Source organism: Oryzias latipes, chromosome 20 (genome assembly GCF_053564925.1).
Source record: "Oryzias latipes strain Hd-rR chromosome 20, Olatipes_Hd-rR_3.1".
Taxonomy (NCBI): Eukaryota; Metazoa; Chordata; class Actinopteri; order Beloniformes; family Adrianichthyidae; genus Oryzias; species Oryzias latipes.
The window spans coordinates 18,283,588-18,304,685 of NC_136256.1; the positions used below are offsets into that span (position 1 = coordinate 18,283,588).

Here is a 21,098-nt window from a genome sequence, read left to right on the forward strand (position 1 = left end):
GCAAATAAAAGATGGGGACTAAGAGAAGGTTTATTTATTACTTTGTGGCTTTACTTTTTTGGAGTCTAACCTCTAAATATTTTAACATCAGTTAAAAGGTTACAGTTTCCTTGAGGCCACCTTGAGGGACGTCATGAAAATAGAACGTACCATTATTGTCCGTGTGGTAAGTGTATTGTGAAGTATTTGTAAGGATATTTGTAAGCCCCCACTGACGTACAGGTGATGCTGTCTCATGGTGCCCTTACACCACACGCCAGTCATGAGTGAGGTGCGTTTACTGGCCTCCTATACTGACCGCATACGAAGGCTGCACGTACAAGGTCTGAAAATGATACGTAAGTGCCCGTGGGATGCCAACATAAGCTGCGTTCTGATTATCTAATTTCTTTATTTCTAACAGTCAGGCTGCAAGTGCGTAAGGCAGGGTTGCCGAACTCAAGGCCTCGAGGGCCGGCCTTCTGTGGGTATTCCAGAAATCCTTCCTTACCTGCTACTGATTGCCTGGATATGGTCTGTTTAGCCAATGAGGAGCTTCAGTAGCAGGTTGGTTGGAAAATATTTAGGACACTGACCCCCGAGGCCTAGAGTTTGACACCTCTGGCATAGGGGGTGAGGAGCAAGGAGTGTGCACTTCTCACTTGAACAGCACTGACAGGCGCAGTGCGCAAGGTTCAGGGGAGTAAAAAAAAAAATTAACATCCGTATGACGTTCCTGCATCTCACCTACTTCACTCTTAACTACCCTTACATGTTGTTTTAATTTTTCACGACAACCTGTCATCAGCAGCTTGCCTGTAGAAAAAATGTGCATGAGCCTTTTTGCCCACCAATGGGTCAATGATTGTCAAATTTCATGCGGGCCACTTCTGTGCCTCATACAGGTTTGCCCAATTTTCTCCCGCAGACTGCCCATATCCACCTGTGAGGGCAGTTGCAACTTAGGCATCAAGGAAATGCATGGCAAATTCCTGTCAGACATGTTTAGCTGTGACATTGTTCATGTTTTACAAGCCCATTGGGCAAACGTGCACTCTAAGCACATTTAATTCATTCCACTATAAATAAATCTTCAACTTATCTGCATTTTTTTCCTTTTTTCTGATCAGTTTTTGTTGGGGGTTCACTTAAATGAAGTAAAAGCACCCGCCATCTCAGCTATGATGCAAAAAATCAGATCATCCACGTGATTAGCATAAAAAAATGAGGATCATAGGGTAAAAGCAGCTCCACTGAAAGCTACACAGCGCTGCTTGACCTTAGCTCTATTATGCTTAATGTTTAAATAATGTGCAAACATTCTTGTTTATGTTTGATAGTATTTTTCATGCAAAATAAAACTGAACTCTTTGATGTAGATCCAGCTTTATTGACTAAGGTTCATAGGCCTCTTATAATTTAGGGTACTAAGTCACTGACCACCAGTTTCACAGCAGAATACAAAAATAGGGGTAACGCAGTACCCGCCTCAAACCATGGACAACTTAGATGTGCAAAAAGGTAAGAATTTCTTTAATGCATATTGAGTTATCTGAAATCATAGCTCTCGCATTCAGTCCTTTACCGCCTTCCTCCGTTTCTCCTCTTCTCTTTTACTTTCTCCCCTCGTCTTTCTCAATTGTGTCCTTTGCCTCCGGCAAATGGGAGTCATTTGTTTGTGTGAACTTCCCATAACCCGGAGTGTGTGAGACACTTATCATTCAGAGTGGAGCTGCATCGTCCCAAGTTGTAATACCTCTTCTCTTCCCCTCTCCTCTCTTCTTCTCTGGTCTATTTTCCCCCCTTTCAATCCACCAAGCCATGTCTGTTGACTTTCATTATGTATGAGTCTCCATATTTCTCAATTCCCCCCACCCCTTTCGAAATCCCTGCATTCCCATTCCCTCTTCTAGAGCACACCTCCTCCTCCTGCTGTCTCACCAATCTCATTCCCGGTCTAATCCTGGGGTACACAGGACCATTTTCATTATACTTCCACTCTTCATTTTATCCACCCTGTCATCTCCTCTGTCTCCTGTTCTTTTTTTTATTCCTTTATTCTAACGAGTCTGCATCTCAGAGCCCATCAGTGGTCCACCCCTTTTCATTTCCCTAATGTACCCCAACAAACGCGCACAAATACACCTTTGTATGGTCCAAACCCCTAATTTCATTGCTCCAACCCATTTCCCATCAACGTGATGCAGAGGGCACTATTGAAACTAAGTAAATCACTGAATCTATGAGTGCAAGCAACAGTTCAGTGTACCCCTTCATTGTGGTTATCTCTGCTACAAAATGAGCAGTCGCAATGTAAAGTAGATAAACCCAAAAAGGGACTGAGCAGGGGAAAAATGGGAGAAATCGCAGGAAGAGGATGACAGAGAATGGGGGAAAAAATGTGGGTTTTAAGGAGGGAAAGCTGTCATTGGAAGCAGAGGTGAACCCTCAACCTCCTGCTTGCTTTAATCCCTCATTTATGTGAACTCAGCTTTGAAAATGAAGCTGTCGCTGTTTTTTCCCCTCCCTTTCACACATCACACACAGCATTATCTGAAACCACACGTGTATTTAACCCACACAGTCGCAGGACAGAGACACAGAAAATCACTCAGCAGAGATTTCAAAGGTATTCCAGAGCTGGGGACCACCTTGCCTTGTTTTCCAAGAGCGAGAAACATGAGGAATTTCAGAGACAGAGAGGAGTTATGGATAAATGCTCTGGTGAGGAATAATAATCTGCAGGCTCTGGATGGAATTTTGGAGCTGCTGCATGTCATTTCTGGCCAGTCATTTCTTGCTGCATCAGTGGCCCCAATGCCCCAATGTGTCTTTAAAATACTTTATCTTTGATTATTTCGGTGCCATAATCTGTCAAATCAAACAAAAGCTTAATCACTGAGCTAATTTAAACATTTTAAACATACTTTTTTCATAAAACACTTACTCTTGATTGGAAAAACTAGCCAAATCAGGACATAAAAAGCAAAGAAGTGTATCTTGAATGCAGCATTTGCATAGGTGGTGCTTATGACATGGAGATTTACTTATTATTTTTGTAGGTGGATGACAGAAGGATATTGTTTTTCTGTAACAGCGTTTGAACGTTCAGTGAAGCACAGACTTATACTGCCACCTACTGTTCATGAGCAGATATAAGTATATTGACACAATATTGATTTGATTTACTATAAAGTCTGAGAAAGATAAAAATGTTAATTAGTGTCCAGCAAGGCCAACATATTCCTGTACCACATTAAGTTATGTAAATAAATCTTTTTCACTTGATCTTAAAATTAAGAATGTTTAGATTAAGTGTATAAAACACATGTGTGTGTGTGAGTTTGTGTTATATCTGACACTGCGGTCATCACAAAAATGTCTTAAAGTTGTTTGCAGCTAAAGAAAAGGAGGAGAATTTTCCTATTCTCGTCCAACCTTTGTTCCTCTCTTCTTCTCTTTCCTTCTTGTCATCCTCCTCAGGTGGAGCGAGCATCACACTGGTGTGTAATAGTGTGCTGTCAGTGTGGGCCGCAGTGAGGTGTGCGGAGTAGAGCTGTGCATCTCAGATGAGATATGTGACTGGCATGCTAACACACAGTTTTATCTGAGGAAAAAGGGAGAGACAGGACCCCTCATCTCCTCACCGTAGGCCTTTGATTAAAGCTCCTTGGGCACACACACACACAAGCAAACACACAATTGAGAGTGTACGCACATGCACTCGCTCAGATTATAAATAAATTGCAGGTAGGAGCATGCACACATACTGTATATGCACCTACACATCTTCCCATTGTAGGTGGTGTTGTTTTGACCTGAGCCAGGTAGCTTGTCCATTATAGAGTTGATAGAAGGATTTGGACATGTTGATTCTAGACAACATCATCTCCGCTGCCATAAATAACCCGAGTATTTTCTCTGAGTCACAAAGCAATATACAGAGAATAAGAGCTCTAAGCTTTATCTCCTGATCTCACCCACTGCACAAAAACACTCACGCGCACACATGGACACACAACAATGATTGTGTGAAGATGGACATAAACTAAATCTCCAAATCAAAGACAGCTTTGGTCCCAGCACGGCTCAGTTTCAGTGTAAATGAGCACTTTGGGTTCCAGTATGTTTTACTGTCTGTAATTACATGTGATTTCTGAGAACAGGGAACTTGTTTGATGAAGACGAACCGCATCATCAGGTGGTGAAGTCTCAATTACATGCCAATAAGGATTTAGAAAATGCAGGTGTATTCAGACGCAGGGCAGCTTTGATGGAGCGTGAAGACTTTCATGAAAGGAGTAATGGACAAACCACACACACCATCATAGAAAAAACATTTTGGACTGCATTTCTGCAGGTTCCCCATTATCCGTTTTAACTTGATTGTTTGCTGTAGAACCTTTTTAACAAATAAATGGGATAGAATATCATCTTAAAATTTGTTTTCTTTTTCTTTGTTATCAAAACAACAGGAGGAATGAATACATACACACAAAATATTATATATTATTTAATGTTTTCTTGACCTCAGAAAAGTAAAAACTAACATAAAGTTATACAACAAAAATGAAATCAATGTATGACTTAAAGCAATGCACACATTGTTTATTGAACCATAAAATGTACTTGATTAAAGTAAGTTATTACAGAAGGTTGACAACAGAATCACTGATATTTATGCAATTTACACTTCAAAAGTTAAATAAGTTCAAGACTTTTTTTTACAATAAGTTTTCATACCTGCTTTATATTAGGATTATTTAAAGTTAAAAAAAAATTCAAACCCCAAAATTACTTTTGAGCAAATTAGTATTATATTCAGTTGAACATGTTGATTTAAGGTTTAATTTTTTTACTTACAGGTTGCCAGGTTTTCCTGTGGAATCTATGATTCCACATCCTTTTGTTTGATTTGACATATTTTCAAATTTTATTACTTGATAAACTGTTGAAACATAGACATTTTTAAGAAAGAAATGTCCACACATCAATGCCATAACATTGACTTATTATAGACTAACCATAAATTTAAAAAAGCACACACATTCTGTTCCTTTAAAAAAAACTTAAATCCCCTTTTTTTACACAAATGACTGAAATTTGTATTTTTCCTGCATACACAAAGAGCAGATATATCAGAAACTATTCAAAGAATGCATTATATGCAAATGAATCACCTTTTATAATAACAGATAAAACAGAGAAAGATAGTCTGACTACTTAGGTTAAATTATTAGTAAATTAATAAAATTATAACTTCAGACTTGGTGGTGACTTAAATATGTTTTTTGTTCAACATCTGAGGTATCTCAATCTGAGTTTTCAAGTTTCTTTGAAAAACTTTTCTATATAGTTATGAAATAAACTCATTCTCCTTTAAAAGGAGGCGCTCAAATGCCAGACACTTTTTTCCCCCTAAATTGCTAAGGACGACCCCTTGTATAATTTGTGTTTATTATAAATTGGTGTAAATTTACAAAGCACCAATCAGGCAGCCTAATCCTATAGATCTTCACATGGTTTTCCTCCCCACTCCACCAACCAAGCAGCTTTGACCCCAGATTTGGCTGATGGTCAGGTCATGTCAGACCAACAGGGCAAACTGTTGCAGGTATTCGTTCTGTTTGCCTATTGCCTTTCTGTTTTACAAAACAAAAGAACTTTGAACTAAGTGCACATTCATACTATATTTGTTCCTGGCAAGTGAGTTTAATAGCTGGAGAAAGACCAAATATTTATTGAAAAAACTCATATGAATGTTTCTCCTTTTGTTTGTGTGTGGGTGTGTGTGTGTGTGTGTGTGGGGGGGGGGGGGGGGGCATGTGTGCATGCACTTGTTTGATGGAGCTCAGGAATCAACTCTACAATCTAACCAAATGTAGTTACTGAACTGACCATTGGGTGCTAGAGCTATTGCAGTGCCCTCATTGAAAACAACATGTGCAAAGACATGCACATCATTCTTGATGATGATAAAATCTGCAGTAATAGTAAAGCTTACACCTTTTTAGTATATCCTGTTGATTTTTCAATTATTTCTTGACAAATGTGTGCTGGTGACCTCCAAATGTTAAAGATAGCTGCAATAATTGTTCTCAGGTTGTTGTTGCAGCAACAGCATCAGTGCTGTACATTTTTACAAAAGATACAAGGCAAAGTTAAAGTAAACACACATATCATAGGGTGCTTCATTCATTTCATACTGGTGTAATAAACAGAAAACAAATGTGGTTGATCAGGGATCTGTCTGTGTGGACGGCGACGGGCTGGTTGGAGGACACAGAGGCTGTGGAAAGGGTTTGAACATTTCTGAGGCAGGAACCTGTGGGGGTGATGGGATGGGAGTGTCTGGGGAAGCTGTAATAAGCAAAAAAGCATCACATATCAAAGTGTTTCTTTGTGAAACTAAATTGTATTATGCATTTGCTTCAACATGTGACATGAGATGAAATTATTTGGTTTTTGCAGACTTTTTTTATTGCAGTTTTTTTTACATTTTTACCTATTTGTGGAGCGTGAAGGACGGGCACGGTGCTAATGACTAGCGTGTGCCCAGTCACAGGATCCTGAGCCAGCTGGGTGTGTCCCTGGTGGTGCAGGTGTGATTGTTCTGATGCAAGTCCTGGAGACATAACAGGGTTTTCAAATCCTGAGACACGCATACACACATATATTTGGGTCTTCTGAGACATAATTCAGTGTTGTCCAAATCTATTTTTTCTCTCAGTATTTGGTGTTGGGACAAAATATGACTTAAAAACAAATCTGTCATATATATATGATCATAAACAAGCATTTATAAACATCTATCTCCATCTATTTTCTGTGTTTTAACTTGTCTGTCACCTATGTTTTCACATGACCAAATATAGACATGCCTAAGCAGTATTTCGACAGTAGATGGTTTTGTTGGTGCTGCTGTTCAGTCGCTGTGCGTATCGTTTTCCATTTGGACAGATTTCTTTAAAAAAAATGCAGCACTTTCTGCTAGCTGTCATACAAGTCAAGCTGTCATAGCCGTCTTTTCTTACAGCCTATATGGTAAAACAAAGGGACATATATGGAGATGACTTTATTTTTATTCTGTTGCACCGCAGCTAACGCTTTAATTGTATTTGATGCATTCTTGTTTTATTGTTTGCCCACATTTATATTTGTTTGTCTTTACCGACATATCATCTAGCAAAAAAAATATGTTTAGAATTACATATAGACATAAATCTGAATTATTTAAAGCTGTGAAATCTTTCTACACATTTAAAAAACGTATCTGATATTGTAGATTTTTACCATTTTTGCAGTCTTGTGAAGTTTATTTTTTCAGTTTAACTGGAAGAATTTAGTTGCTGAATGTCATACAGAATTATAAGAATGGAAAAACTCACCTCCCAGCAGCATTTCATGTAGGAGGTTGTCTATCTTGGCCAGGCCGCAGAGCTTAATGAACTGGAGCTGTTCAATCATCTGCCAGGTAATGCTCTGCAGGGTTGGCAGCAGAAGTAGGAGCTCTCCAAAACGACCCCTGGAGTCATACTGACGGTCATTAATGTAGTCTTCTAGACTCATCTGAACCTGGTAAAGCACATCCGCACAAGGCCAAGCCCTGGTTACTGTGAGTAATATTTGCTCAGTTTCAGGACAAATGTGTAAAAATATATGCCGAATTGCATAAAAGGAGAATGACGGGTGTGATAACTTGGTGCAAATGTTTTAATATTGCTTAATTTGGTTAAAAATGGCAAAGGTCAACCTACCTGCAAACGCATGGCCTTAATCTTTGAGGGGTTTCGCAAAGACTTGGCATCTGCAGATTGAAAGGCAAACAAAGCATGACAAAGGTGGGGGCATTATGATAAACAAGGACAAATACAAAAAAACAAAAATTTAACGAAAATACAATCATGGTCAATCTGAAAAGTAAAGACTAATTTGCAGTGTAGCATTTCATCTAGGACTCTATTTAGTTTAGCATCACCTTAACAGCAAAATGTCAATGAATTTTTCACATTGAAACTTCAGTAATCTGTTTTTTTTAATAGCTTTATTTAATTACTCTCACATCTCTAAATAAAAGCCCACAGCCATCCATCACTCTTTCCATGACACATCGAATTATTAGTTACACAAAATCAGCTGCGTTTTCAACTGTCTGGAAAGGTGGATTCTATTCGAATCAAACGGAAAGTCTTCAGTGTGACAGGTTGTCATGTTGATTGTTGAGAGGCTAACCCTATCTGACTAAATTAAGTTGTGTGGTGCGGGTAGAAAATGACTGGAAAGGACAAGCTGTGAGCACTCAAGAGGGGGTGTTTTCCGTCAGAACAAAAAAAAAAAGACCTCAAGAATGATACTTCAAGATGAGCAGCTCCACACTGATGATACCTCTTCAGGATTGACATTTAAGTAGTACTTTTTTTCAGAAGCTTGTAATAGCCACTCTTTTTTTTTTAATGTTCAGCCGCTTGATTGTTTCTGGTTTAATATACTTTCTTATTACCTGGGTCAAAGAAGACAATTGCTTTGAGAGCTGCATACTCATTGTCATCTATTTGGATATCTTGGAAAGGTACGACCAGCTCATCCAGGGCTCTGTTGGCGACCCGACAAATCTCAGGCTCAGGGCTGTTCCTGTGTATGATGCAGCCATTACCTGTAGACATAGTGGACACAGATATAAAATGAAAGTATGTGGGTGTGTAACGGGTGGGGCGGTGGAGTGTGCTTGTGAGCATTGTTGCAGCCTTGAGAGGTCACATTCCAAGTCAAGGCTATAGTAAATACTTGTGGTGAGAAATACAACAAAGAGAATGTTTGCGTTTTTGTAATTGAAACTATATTCACTCTATGATCTTGATACATGAAGCTATGAAAGATATATATCTTTTTTTAAAGACGCCTTTGAAGTCATTAAGTAACATGAGGATGTGGTTAATCATTGCCAAACTTCACACATCACTGCAGACCCATGTGACCACACCAAAAATAAATAAGATGCTTTTCTAATGGTCAGTTCTTACCCAAAAGAAGTAGGTCCTTGAATCGCATTGACCTTTTTGCGACTCCAAGCAAGAGGTGTTCACCTGCATGAGCTCTGAGTAAGCTCACCTGGTCATAAACACAAATAAAGAAACAAAAAGGTGCAACAGTGAAACTTTTTTACCTACTAAAACACTGTTTATCAATTTAAAAAGTTGTTTTTTTTTGCAACCTCAACAAACAAATTTATTTATTTATTGAAATTAACCACAATAATAATTCAGAACTTGACTTATTATGTGTTACCTGGTCATCCAGTGGCAGCTCCCCAAAGGCAGGAATATATTTAGCCCATTCTACCAAAACCAACAATTGCTGCCGCATAGAATCGCACACATCCGCTACAGATGCTGACTTCAGCTCCGATGTGTCTGTTAGTGCCACTGGAGTAGTGATCTGAAGGGAAAAACGGGAATAAAACTGTTCTGTGGTAACACCAAACACACACACGTCACCACACAAAGGTCTCTGGAACTTCAATGTAGGTAAATGGGGTTGTTACCTGTTGGGATAAGGACTCTGCCTGTGCCAGAATAGTGATAGGAGGAAGGTCTTGGGAGTCAGGAATACTCCTTCGAGAGCTGATTCGATCTCTTTCATTCTGTACAGCTGAGATGTATAAAAATAAAAAAAAGCTTACAGTTTTTTGTGAACGTGTGAGGAGCAAAAAGTTAAGTTATTGTCCTATTAATGTAGTCATAATCAGTCTGCTATTTTAAGAAGTTCTTCAAAAAGATACCATATGTGTTGCGACATTTTTATTTGTGATAGTGTGGTGGGGGTTAGGATTGGAATCGTGAATGCAGGTGATAACAAAGAACACCTGAATAGGTATTATTTGGGGAAATAGCCACACAGACTGGCATCAGCAGAAAAGAGTCAAACGTTAACCTGTCACAATCCAAAACAACATGTTTGAACAGCTCACGATGAGGTCTCATAAAACTCCCTGTCAAGGTTGTACCCCTCATAAATACACATACACACTAAGCAATCATTTGTTTTATTGCTCAGCCAATTTCAACTATCTTCGAAGCTTTGAGATTACGTGACAGCAGTTTTTTTCCTGCAGTGCCACCACTTAAAGCCGACTGTTTGTCTCCAAGGCAGAAATAGAAATAAGCTTCCCAGCAACACAATAAAGGATCCAATCGCTATCTGTCATCAATCCTTGTTCTCTACTTTACCTTCTTTCTTCATGCCAGCTCTGAAGCATTTGTTGAGTCTGCAGAAGCGACACTGGTTCCTTTTGTCCTTATCCACAATGCACTGTCTACTGAATCTAGAACGCCAAAACATACAATCACATTGAATATGACTTTATAGATCCCACAAAGGGGAAATTACCTTGTTACCATAGCGTTATCAAAAATAGCAGATATAAAATAGATAACACTTAAAATACACTAAATAAAAAGCAAAAGCAGGTAAAAAATGATTTTTTTTTACATTAAATGTTCTACATGCATTAAATACACATGGAAAATCCAGTCTGTGTGTGTACTTGTGTCCTGAGTGTATGTAAATTATGTACCTGCATGTGTACACATGGCTCTTGCGTATAGAGCGCCTGAAGAAGCCTTTGCAGCCGTCACAGCTGGAGGCCCCATAGTGTTTTCCTGTAGCTTTATCTCCACAAATAGCACAGTTACTGCTCAGCCCATCTGCACCGGGATGGCTCGGCTCTGTCGGCATACCGTCTGAAACACACACACAGTCATGCAGGTAAACAAGTGTTTGAGGTGTCCTCATAGAGCTTAGGTTGAAAAAATGTCAACAAAACAACAATTGGGAGACTCTCATAGTATCTCATGAAAAATGTGTTAAAGTATCATCCAAGTAACAAAAACTGTTGCTACAAATATAGCACTTTTTAAATATGTGCCAATTTATTTGTATGACAACAAAACCACAATTCACTATCATTTATTTTTAAACTCTGTGATCCCTACTAACACCAACAGAAGCAGGACTGTCCCTAGAGTTTTTGTTGAAGAACAAAAAAAGCATGGTTGTATTGCAAATATACAGCTTAAAACGAATGATCTGCGTTTACATCTTTACAGGACAACACGTCTCTTTCTCAGTGCCCCACCAGGCTGTACCAGGGAGAAATTGGTTAATGTTTGGCTAACTCTGCTCAGTGACAACCTGACATCATTGTATCAGTGAAGAGAGCGCATGCTCCCCAGCAAGCCACGTTTATCACACACAGCTTCTCCGTGTTGACAAAAATCTGCCCTTAAAACTCCTTGACAGACATTCAGTTTTAAAAATGTCGAGGTTTTTGGATTTATTAAATGAAAGGGCTGCACTGTGGCGCAGTGGTGACAGTGGTCACAGCAAGAAGGCCCCCGGTTCAAGTGCCAGTTGGTATCTTCTCCCCAAGCATATGTGGGCCTTCCCCAAGGACCTCGGCTTTCCCCCACCGTCCAAAAACATGCTACATTGGTTACTCTAAATTTTCCGTAGCTGCGAATGTGAGTGTGCAATGGGTGTGTGATTTGTGGCCCCATTACAGACTGCCAACCTATCCAGGATGTCCCCTGAGTGACCGGGATTGGCCCCAGCAGCCCAACGACCCCGAAAGGGACAAAACAGGTTCAGAAGATGAATAAATGTTTCTGTGGTGCCCTTTAATCGGCTTGGTTTCCTGTTTACGAAGTAACCTGCTTGTCAAAGTGACCAACCTTTCCCCTCCTCAGACCCTGGACAGAATGCACATGTGGATTTAGAAATAAATTCTGTCATTAAACATGAAGTTTTAGTTTTTTTCACTCAACGAAAGGACATTTTTTGTTAGTACCTACCAGGGGGTAAGATTTTTTTCACCTTTTATCAGGTCCGTATTGGATTAGAAAGCTAAAGTGTTTGCTTTCTTCCCTTCTTTAGCCTCATCCTCTTGTTTTCCACCAAAGTCGGAGAAGCACCACAAACTTTAAGCTGATTTCTTTTAAGTACTACACTTTTTACACAGCGAATTTAATTCAAATAATCATCTTTAGGATCAAGCTTTTAGACAAAAATTATATAACAAAATTTTTCTTTGGAAAGTTAAATGGTTTCTTCATTTTCTTTGACAAAAACTCTGAGGATATTCTAACTAATTCCAGCTATAAGGCACAGATAGCAGGCTTTTTTATTGCTCTATTTAACATTTAGAGTGATGTTTTTTCATTTAAAACACAGCACAATTACTTTTTTTAAACTTATTTCTAAGTTCTTTGAGGCCTAGGATTTGATTGTGAGTTAATCAACCCAAGTCATTGATTTCCACATTACATCAGGCTTTCTTCAGTCAGATGAAGGAAAACGTTCTTGTCACACAAACGTCTTGTTAATCCACAAGTAAAGGCATAGGGATACTCATGCTTTTCTGCAATCATACATGTAATTTTCTCAGATAATATATTTAGTCAATTTGATGAAGTTGCACATTTTAAACAGGGATCCCCTCCTGATTAAACTAAGGTCAAATGTGAAAAGATTTTCTACAAGTTTGAGTAAGTTTCTGAAAGAGTTGAATACTGTTGATTGGTTCTTTGGAAACTATTCAATAACATTCAGTCGTTACCAACTCTTTTAATAAGACCAATAGATCTCAAAACAAGATGTGAGAACTTGATCAAAGGTAGCTCTGAGCTGAAATCTCTTATCTTTAATATAATTTTAATGAGTATTCTTTTAAAAATCTTAGTATAGCAATGGATGTTTATTTTTTTTCTCCTGTATTTTTTTTACACTTTTGATGTTAAATGGGATGAAATGGACTTTAAATGCCTTTAAGTGATGCAGAATTTAAAAAGCTGATGAATCAGCAGGATGGTCCATCTGGAATCAGTCAATGAAAACTAAAGTTTTTGCTGAAAACATGTTAGTGTGATTTTTTTCCATTTTAAGGTTTGCCTCAAATACTGGACCCTATCTGCCAGCTGTGCCTCATTCATCATACTTCTTCATCCAGCTCTGAGTGTGATCATCCATTTCAGACCTGCATCTACTAAGGATCTGCATCCATCTACAGAAGCACCTTCAATTCCTAAATGCGAGTGAAGGAAATACATTTTAGACATGAAACTCTCTGACTTTTCATGAATGGAATGAAAGTTCTGTGTGTTGCTGTGTGTTTGTGTGTCGATAGGCAATGTTTATTCATTGCAGACATTTTTTTTAGTAATGTGAATGCTGAAGATAACTTTTGCAGTCCTATGCTAACATCTGATGTTCAGTCAGGACCTCTGCCTGCATGAAAACTCACTCACCCCCTCCTCCATAGAGTACTTCTGCGTTCTCAAAGCCCAGTGTGCTGTAAGATGGATCCAGGCCTTCACAGTAGTTTGCAACATCCATGTCCAACAGAGACTTACTTTGGAGAGCTGGATACTTCATTCCTGATTCTACCAAGTTTGCCTTTCCTCCTCTTCTCTTGTTAGATGACTCTTACTTGTTTCAGCCTTTCCTTGTCTGTCCCATCTAACAGCTACAGATTAGAAGATGCAGATCCTTGGAAAACAAATGCCTATAATCAGACTTGATTGGGCCATCAACAAGGAGAAGGGTGGAGTCAAAGGTAAGACTTTTCACCTTATTGCATCTTACTTATCTGTCCTCCTGCCTCACACTTATCTCAGTCAGGAAAAGATAATGTTTAAGGTGATATTAATTTTCTTCCTTTTCATTTATTCTCAGTTTTATCTATGATATTGTTATTTGGGAGTGAAGGCGTGGATCCGAATCAGCGGCTTCATTTGTGCACGCTTAAAACTCCAGTTTATATAAAGGTGTCAATGAGTCTCCTTTGTGTTTGTGTGTTTGTGTGTGTGTGTGTGGGGGGGGTCCTTTCCAGGTTTCCTAATCTAATCAATAGAAGAGTAATAGTATCATTACCTCAGCAGATATAGTCTATAAAGACACAATGTGGAAAAGAGAACACTGCTATCTTTCTTTACCTGGTACACACACACACACACACACACACACACACATTGGGTTTATCCCCTACTCCAAGTTTGTAACCCATCATCATAACTATTTTAATACGTTTTGATGATCATGTCTAAAAAACAGTAAATATCAATGTGTTTAATCATTTTGGAGCTGTCGTCATCATCAGTTTGTGAGATATTTGGATTTCATGAGAACCACAGACACAACTTTAAAAACGTAATTCTCAAGAAAAGGGAAACCCCCTTTTTTCCTTTTAACCTAATTTTCTGAGGACTTTCTTTCAAACTTCCTCTATGGGGCTCCCATTGCAAACACTTGTACCCTTTTTTCCATCACTGTGTGCAGCTTAGAGGCAATCAGTTTGGGGCGTTGTGTTAGAGAACACTGTAGGGGTATTATTGTTGTCCTGATGTCCTGCATCACTAATGACTGATGCCAACCAGAAAAGCAGAGTTGTATTTCAGCAGACACGAAGGTAGTAGTACAATGTCAGAGTAGACATGATTTATCTAAAAAAAAGTGCATAAAAAGGAAATTGCATTTGGTCACAGTGACACACAATAATTAATAATCAAAGCTGCAATGAAAGGCAGAAGCATTAGACAAGAAAGGTGGGGTGAGATGAGTGATACAGCGATTACATTTTAACTAGGCAGTAAGGTCAGACCTACTGACTCATCAAGTTTGCCGAGAGTGGAGAAGAATTTGTTTTTACAATTATCTCCTAAGACGTCTTTTGCTGTTGCAGCCTTTCAGTTCAATTTTGAGGTGAAGGAGACTTGTAATTAAAAAAAAAAAAAACTATGAAGAAACTGAAGTGCTCAAGGTTATTTCCAAGAGGTCATTGTAGGAGAAATGCAAAATAGATTCCAGGTGAAAAGGAAACAAACTCAATAAAAGCTTCTATTAATGTTTAGGTTACATTTCCACAACACTGAGGATTGCAAAACATTTTGGAGCGATACCGTTCCCTCACAAAAATACACCTCTAGTGTAATATACGTATGTATTTCAAGGCTGAGAGGAAAAAAATGGTTAGTGCATTCACAGAGGCCAATATTATGACTTCTTCTAGGACATAGCTGAGAAACGTTGCTTCTGTCTACCAACCAAAAGCCTCGTGCAGCAATAAAACCCCCATGTTAAGAGGCAATCTCTGTGTGAACAGGCCATAACACTGCTGCCTCTATTTAAACTGGAGGATTTAATAGTTGCAGAGGATGATCAGCCACCCGGGTCACTCTTGTAAATCCCCACTTTCTAAAACCCAGGCAACTTTAAAATGTACACAGTTCAACGCAATAGCAGCCTAAAGCTCTATGCTATTGAATGCATATTTTCTCCTACGCTGATTTTGCTGAACAATATCTTTGAGAACAAATGTAGGACATTCTGGCTGAATGAATGTTAAACGAGTTTCTCAAACGATTTAATTTCAACATAACTTTTACATTTTAAGCTACACAGTATCAACAGTGCAGACACAGTCAATCAACAACTCCATGTTTGTCTTGGTGATCTTATTTAGTTAAAGTGAAGTGCAGGTGACACATTTGAAAAGCTGGAATCTTCTCACTGACATTAAATCCTTATTGCTCACTGGATGAAGGTGATAGCTGAAAATGAATTTATGGTTTTTCTGTATGTCAAGTCACAACAATTCTTTATCGGTAGTGAAGACGAGAGGTGGTACACCGGGGGAGAGCACTATTGCTCCTGTTTCTGCCTCGGTGGTGGTGAAATCCATTATCGCAAGATCTTTATAACACAACTTTCATGACAAAGTGTGTCTTTCTTATCTGTTTTGTCATGTTTGTGTTACAGGTTGCCCTGCAAAGCGCAAACCGGGGGTACAAATGTTCAGAAAACTCCTACAACTAGTTCCAAAGAAAGGAAGGCATTCAAGAAAACCCTCCATGAAAACTGGTGAAGACACAGTAAGTGTTCGATGAAACCCTCCACATATCTGAACATCTGTGTATTACAATCACTGTTTCATACTGAAAGAAAAGCTGGACTTACCTGGGTTTCTTTTCCTGCGTTGTATGTGCATTTACTCAGGTGTGCCACTAAACTCCGACAATGGTTAGCCTTTCAGAGTGCCATTAAACCGGACAAAGAAAAGAGCGTTGAAAGAAAATTGGTAAAGGTGCTCTACAACAATAAAAGGGTAGGTTGGAAAGTGGAGCGGCTTATAATTCATGAAGCAACACATTGGATGGCGCCAACATAGCCCCGTCATTAGATCGATTTACTAAACAAACTCAAACTAGGGTGGGGATGTTAAACAGTAACCCGGCTCCATAAAAACCAAAAGGGAAAGATCACCCTGTGAGAGTACGAGTTTATGTGTATGTGAATGTTGGACAAAGCTTCCATGACACCTTTAAAGCTACTTCATTCAAGACGTTTGTGGCCGTGTTTCACAAAATATTTAGGGGTAAAACCATGTTCAATAAGGAAATGTTATTCTCTGTAAAAATGTGTTTTTCTCTCTCTTAAAAATATTGTATCTCCACTATAATATAAATATGTCTTTACTTCTTTTAATAAGTCTTTTAAAGTTAAAGAAATGAAAAACAACAGATTTTCTTATACTCAGACAAATGACATCTTCTGAAAAAATGTGCAGTACAAACACAGGCCAGCAGAGAGCAGTATAGATTCACTTTTGTTCACATCAAAACTTAATGTTCTTGATCTCTTCTACAAAAATACTGTTATAATAAAACATTATTAATTTAAGGAAAACTTGCAACAACTTTTTTTAAACAATTTTTTAGATGAAATAAAATGACATTAATAAAGACATGACAATAGTCCACTTTACTTTAAATCATAAATCACACTGAAAAGAACAACTGCTACAAGTGAAACAATGGAAATTTGAACAGGGTAAAATATGGGCAAATTATATAATTAGTGTGAGACATCTGCGGTTTTCCAGCATACATTTAAAAAATGTATGTTCTTCAGGAAGTCATCGTCTCGTGTTACACTGCATCTCCGCCAACAGTTTTTCATTTCCCCTCTCACTTTAACCACTTTCTGGCACCATTCAGTTGCATAGAAACATACTTCACTTCCTTTATGTTTTTCTTTCGATTTAACCCTTTTTTTTTAAGTATGTAGCCATTTTAAAACTGAATAAGATGAAAGAAAAAAAAGTCTACAACAGCCAAGGACTAAATGTGAATCTATAGACAGAAATGGGTTCAAAGAACTGTTTTTAAAAAGTTATTGCCCTCAAACTCTTCTTGGGGAGAACAGATAGCACGTTTTCCTTCCTAAGAAGGTGAGCATGTCCAAACAGTTAAAAGTGGTCAGACTTAAAAGCACCTCATTGATGTCCTCCATGTCAATATGCTCCAAGTAATACATCCGAAAAATGTGGTATGGAACAAAACAAATCACCATGATCAAGGCGAAAAAGAAGCTTTTCAGCTGAGCTCCAAAATCCTGCTGGGAGCTGCTTTTTTTCTGGTACTTCCTGTACAAAACACGCAAGATGTTGGCTTGGAGCATCGTCAGTAACAGGGCCACTACAATGATCAACGCGCTTACAGTGTAGTTGACTTCCTTAAAGTTTTCCATGTATTTTCCAAATTTGAAGCATGAGGTGTTTTGATTCGATAGCATGCTCCCATTACTGTCTGTTCCGCCTTTGCCGTAGGAATAAAGGATGCCACACGGGACTGAAACGAGAACAATGATCCACACCACAACACTCGCGATGACTGCGTGGATCCTCTTGAAGGAAGACACTTGCGTATCTCTGTTGTAGAATGTCAAAAGGCGGGAGAGGAGGATAATCACATAGAGAGCAAAAGACATGTACATGTGCATGTGGATCATGGCACTGACCATTCGACACCAATGAGAGCTCAAGTACCATGTTTCAACTGCGTAATAGTAAATTCGGAAGGGCACAGTGCAAAGAAATATGAAGTGAGCAAAGATCAGGTTGAGGACAGCGACGGATGTGGTGGAAAGAGGGCTGTCCTTCATGGCGTGCATCATCAGGCTCAGGCTAACAGTACCAGAGAGCAGAACCACTGAATAGATGGCTACCAGGGCTGTGTGGTAGTCTGTTGACCTTTGTGGTTGCATGGAGTTCAAGGTCATCAATGCTGTTGATGAAGCATCCAGGGATTCTGTGGTGGACTTGTTGTGAGACATTTTAAAATATAGACGAGAAGATGGACAGCACCCTGATAGAGACAGGAGGTGAAGAAAAAATGTCAATTGACAAGTCAATACATTGATATTGTATAATACAATGCATAAAAATGTGACATTTTTACATCACCTAGATGAGCCCCCCCCCCCCCCCCCCCCCCCCCCCACCGTGTTTGTTCTTTTGTTTTTACTGGCTAACTGTTAGTCTGAGGAAAAGTAAATGCCAGAAACGTTTATTTTTTTGCCCTTCTTGCATTGCTTTTTATTTTTTTCAAAGTGAAAATAGAAAAATGTTAAATGACCAAAGACGGAGTTGTAGAAAGTCAGTGTTTATGGTGAAAATTTCAGCTACTTCGGTGATAGAATTAGAATATTTTTTTACTTTATAACTTTTTTTTTTTTAATTTTAAAGTATAAAATCTGACCTTACCGTTTTCAGAGAAATAAGTTGGAATCGTGACCAATAAGTGCTTTGTTATGAAATGTCCAAGTTTCAGCATACATGCTACTATCACATAATAAAAACAACTTATACTAGCCAAGTTGAAAAGGCAACAAAGAAAATGTAGATATAACTATGTTCTGCCTTTTTTCAGATATAATCAAATTTTTAAAAATTCATTTGATTTGTTTAAGTAATTATGCAGAAGCAATTTGTTTGTACTTTTTTAAGTAAAATGCCCAACAGCGTATCATAGAAAGAGCAGTCTTGAAAGTTTTAATGAACTTTTAAACTTCAGACCTAGGTTTTGGGTTAGTAGTGACCAAGATAGGATTTATATTTTACTCAACAGAATGATACTGTTAACAGATCATCAGGTTTAAATGTTGTGCTCCTCAGAAGTTCTGGTCACTGTTTTCTACCCAAAATATTCAACATTTTGTTTTGACCAAAATCAATTGGCAACTCTAAATTGTCAATTGGAGTGAGTGTGAGAGTGAATGGATGTGTGATGTGTGGCCCTGTGACAGACGTCCAGGACATCACCTGTCTTCGCCCACAAGTGGCCGGAATAGGCTCTGGCAGCCCCGTGACGCCGAAACGGACAAAATGGAAGAAGATTATGAATGAAAACTTTGTATTGATTCCCGTGGTCCACCAATCCGTTTTCCCACAACTGCTTAATCCCTTTCAGGGTTACTGGGTTGCTGGAGCCTATTCTATCAACGTTTGAGGTGAAGGGAAGTTAAGGTGAGGGGAAGTTAAGAAAGTAACTTCCCCTAAGTAAACTTTAAACAGGTTGCCAGTCTATCACAGGGCCTTGGTATTTTAAAAATTTGAAAGTTGTGTGTATATATATACATATATATATATATGTATATATATATATATGTATATATATATGTATATATCTATAAATATGTGTGTGTGTGTGTATATATATATATATGTATATATCTATAAATATGTGTGTGTGTGTGTGTGTGTATATATATATATATATATATATATATATATTATAGAAAATTATTTGAATTCATGATTCTGATCAAGGTGGACTAGAAGATGATACGTTTGATTCACAAGGAAAAATGTAAAATCAATAAACCACAACCTTACTGTAGCAACACTAACTAACAAGAAATGTATTATTTACAGTTGCTACATGCATATGCACGGTATTAAAAATGTTGCAATCATCAAGACACTACATTGAATGTTCATTATGGAAAAGTAAGAAGCACAAATAAAAAAGTAAATAGTTAAACAGCACTCACCGTTCTGTTGAACAAAAGTCTATCGATTGCTTCAAAATGTTGACTTTAAAACTGCCTCCCTTCTGTATTACATCTCTTCAAGACAACCACATTATTGGGTGGGTTTCTGTTAGGAATGGCTACGAGAATAAAATTTTGCTATTTATATACATCTAGTTAGAAGATAGACAAATGCACAGCGTACAAAGCCACAGCCTTTGCATATACTGCCCTTCTGCTCTGACAAACACAGGAGGTGATTGCTCAGTAAAACCACTCAGGGCCACTTCCTTCTCGTTTTGCCTTCTCGATTTTTTTTCTTCTTATTTTGCAATGTGCAAGATCAAATGGCGAGCCAGTTTTCATGCATAAAAGGTGAAACATCAGCTCGGCTCACAATCTTAAAATGCATAATTTCTGTATTTTCTATGGAATTATCACTGAAGCCCAGTAAACTGTTTTGGAAAAACGTTTATGAGATTTTCTTTACAAAATTTAAAACAACACGGAAAAACCATCAGCATTTTAGATTTAAAAAAGTGAATTGATATTTTTCTATCAAAATGGAAACTTTGCAATGGACCAACATTAAGCAAAAAGAAGTAAATCAGGATGTGGTGGTGCTAACTGACTAGGATGAAAATAAATCTAAGAGCCACAAGCCAAAAACATCACGAGTGCATCTTTTTGTGTGTGAAAATTTGCGTTTAAGACAAACATTTGTGCATCTTATCAGATAAGGGTTCAGTACATTTAAGTTACCATTTGTACGATGCAAAATACATTTCATAATTTGTTTTTTATTTATTTATTAATTTTTACTTTTTTGCTCTGAAGAAATTATTTGGATGACTTTTTTTACTTCTACCTCAGTGAAGCTTTGTTATCTAAGTTGACTTCAACTTTTGAATGTTCACCTCTGCCCTTTATAGACAATTATATGAGTTTTATTGGAACATACAATGCTAAATAAAGTGCATATCAATTGAAATAAGGATAGGTGTGGAAAAGAAGGAAGAATTAAAAGTACTCATTTTCTTCCTGTTATGTGTTTCTTATTTTGTAAAGCTTGACCAGCTCTAACTAATTTGTATGACAAGCAACAGAGTAACAGGTAAGCAGCTCATGTCTCCATATATAAATACATACCAATGGCTAGTAAGGGCTGGCCTACAGGACAGCACTGAAGCGCTCATCCTGGCAGCTCAGGAACAAGCCCTGAGCACCAGAGTGATAGAGGCTCAGATCTACCACAC

The 21,098-nt window shown here is 38.2% G+C and overlaps 2 protein-coding genes and 1 long non-coding RNA gene across 5 annotated transcripts; 1 reads left to right on the plus strand and 2 right to left on the minus strand.

The window, feature by feature from the left end:
- Nucleotides 1–4,479: 4,479 nt before the first annotated feature.
- On the minus strand, nucleotides 4,480–16,202 carry hnf4g (hepatocyte nuclear factor 4, gamma). Of its 3 annotated transcripts, none has more exons than XM_023950283.2 (11): nucleotides 15,988–16,202; nucleotides 10,553–10,718; nucleotides 10,206–10,300; nucleotides 9,521–9,627; nucleotides 9,265–9,414; nucleotides 9,000–9,087; nucleotides 8,480–8,632; nucleotides 7,737–7,786; nucleotides 7,368–7,554; nucleotides 6,485–6,604; nucleotides 4,480–6,339 (listed from the first exon to the last, which is right to left on the minus strand). In XM_023950283.2, the coding sequence occupies exons 1-11, from the start codon at nucleotides 16,016–16,018 to the stop codon at nucleotides 6,218–6,220; spliced, it is 1,269 nt and encodes a 422-aa protein (XP_023806051.1). In that variant the 5' UTR covers nucleotides 16,019–16,202; the 3' UTR covers nucleotides 4,480–6,217. The 3 variants fall into 3 exon arrangements, with proteins under 3 accessions (XP_023806051.1, XP_023806050.1, XP_023806052.1); XM_023950282.2 differs by lacking the exon at nucleotides 15,988–16,202 and adding an exon at nucleotides 13,281–13,524; XM_023950284.2 differs by lacking the exon at nucleotides 15,988–16,202 and adding an exon at nucleotides 13,386–13,518.
- Nucleotides 13,492–17,878, plus strand: LOC144988515 (uncharacterized). Its single transcript, XR_013652445.1, has 3 exons — nucleotides 13,492–13,588; nucleotides 15,790–15,902; nucleotides 17,639–17,878. It is a non-coding gene; the product is annotated as an uncharacterized LOC144988515 (long non-coding RNA).
- Nucleotides 16,494–20,075, minus strand: gpr141 (G protein-coupled receptor 141). The gene is made up of 2 exons (XM_023950285.2): nucleotides 19,864–20,075; nucleotides 16,494–18,176 (listed from the first exon to the last, which is right to left on the minus strand). Exon 2 carries the CDS (start codon nucleotides 18,142–18,144, stop codon nucleotides 17,212–17,214), a length of 933 nt encoding a protein of 310 aa, XP_023806053.1. The 5' UTR covers nucleotides 18,145–18,176; nucleotides 19,864–20,075; the 3' UTR covers nucleotides 16,494–17,211.
- Between the last annotated feature and the right edge of the window lie 1,023 nt (nucleotides 20,076–21,098).

Excerpts from the sequence above, each read along its gene's own strand:
- hnf4g (XM_023950282.2), bottom strand. The coding sequence starts at position 13,407 with ATGAAGTATCCAGCTCTCCAAAGTAAGTCTCTGTTGGACATGGATGTT. Across the intron at positions 9,415-9,520 it reads CAGAGTCCTTATCCCAACAG|ATCACTACTCCAGTGGCACT; the intron begins GTAACAACCCCA and ends TTTTCCCTTCAG. Across the intron at positions 7,555-7,736 it reads TTAAGGCCATGCGTTTGCAG|GTTCAGATGAGTCTAGAAGA; the intron begins GTAGGTTGACCT and ends GTGCTTTACCAG.
- gpr141 (XM_023950285.2), bottom strand. The coding sequence starts at position 18,144 with ATGTCTCACAACAAGTCCACCACAGAATCCCTGGATGCTTCATCAACA.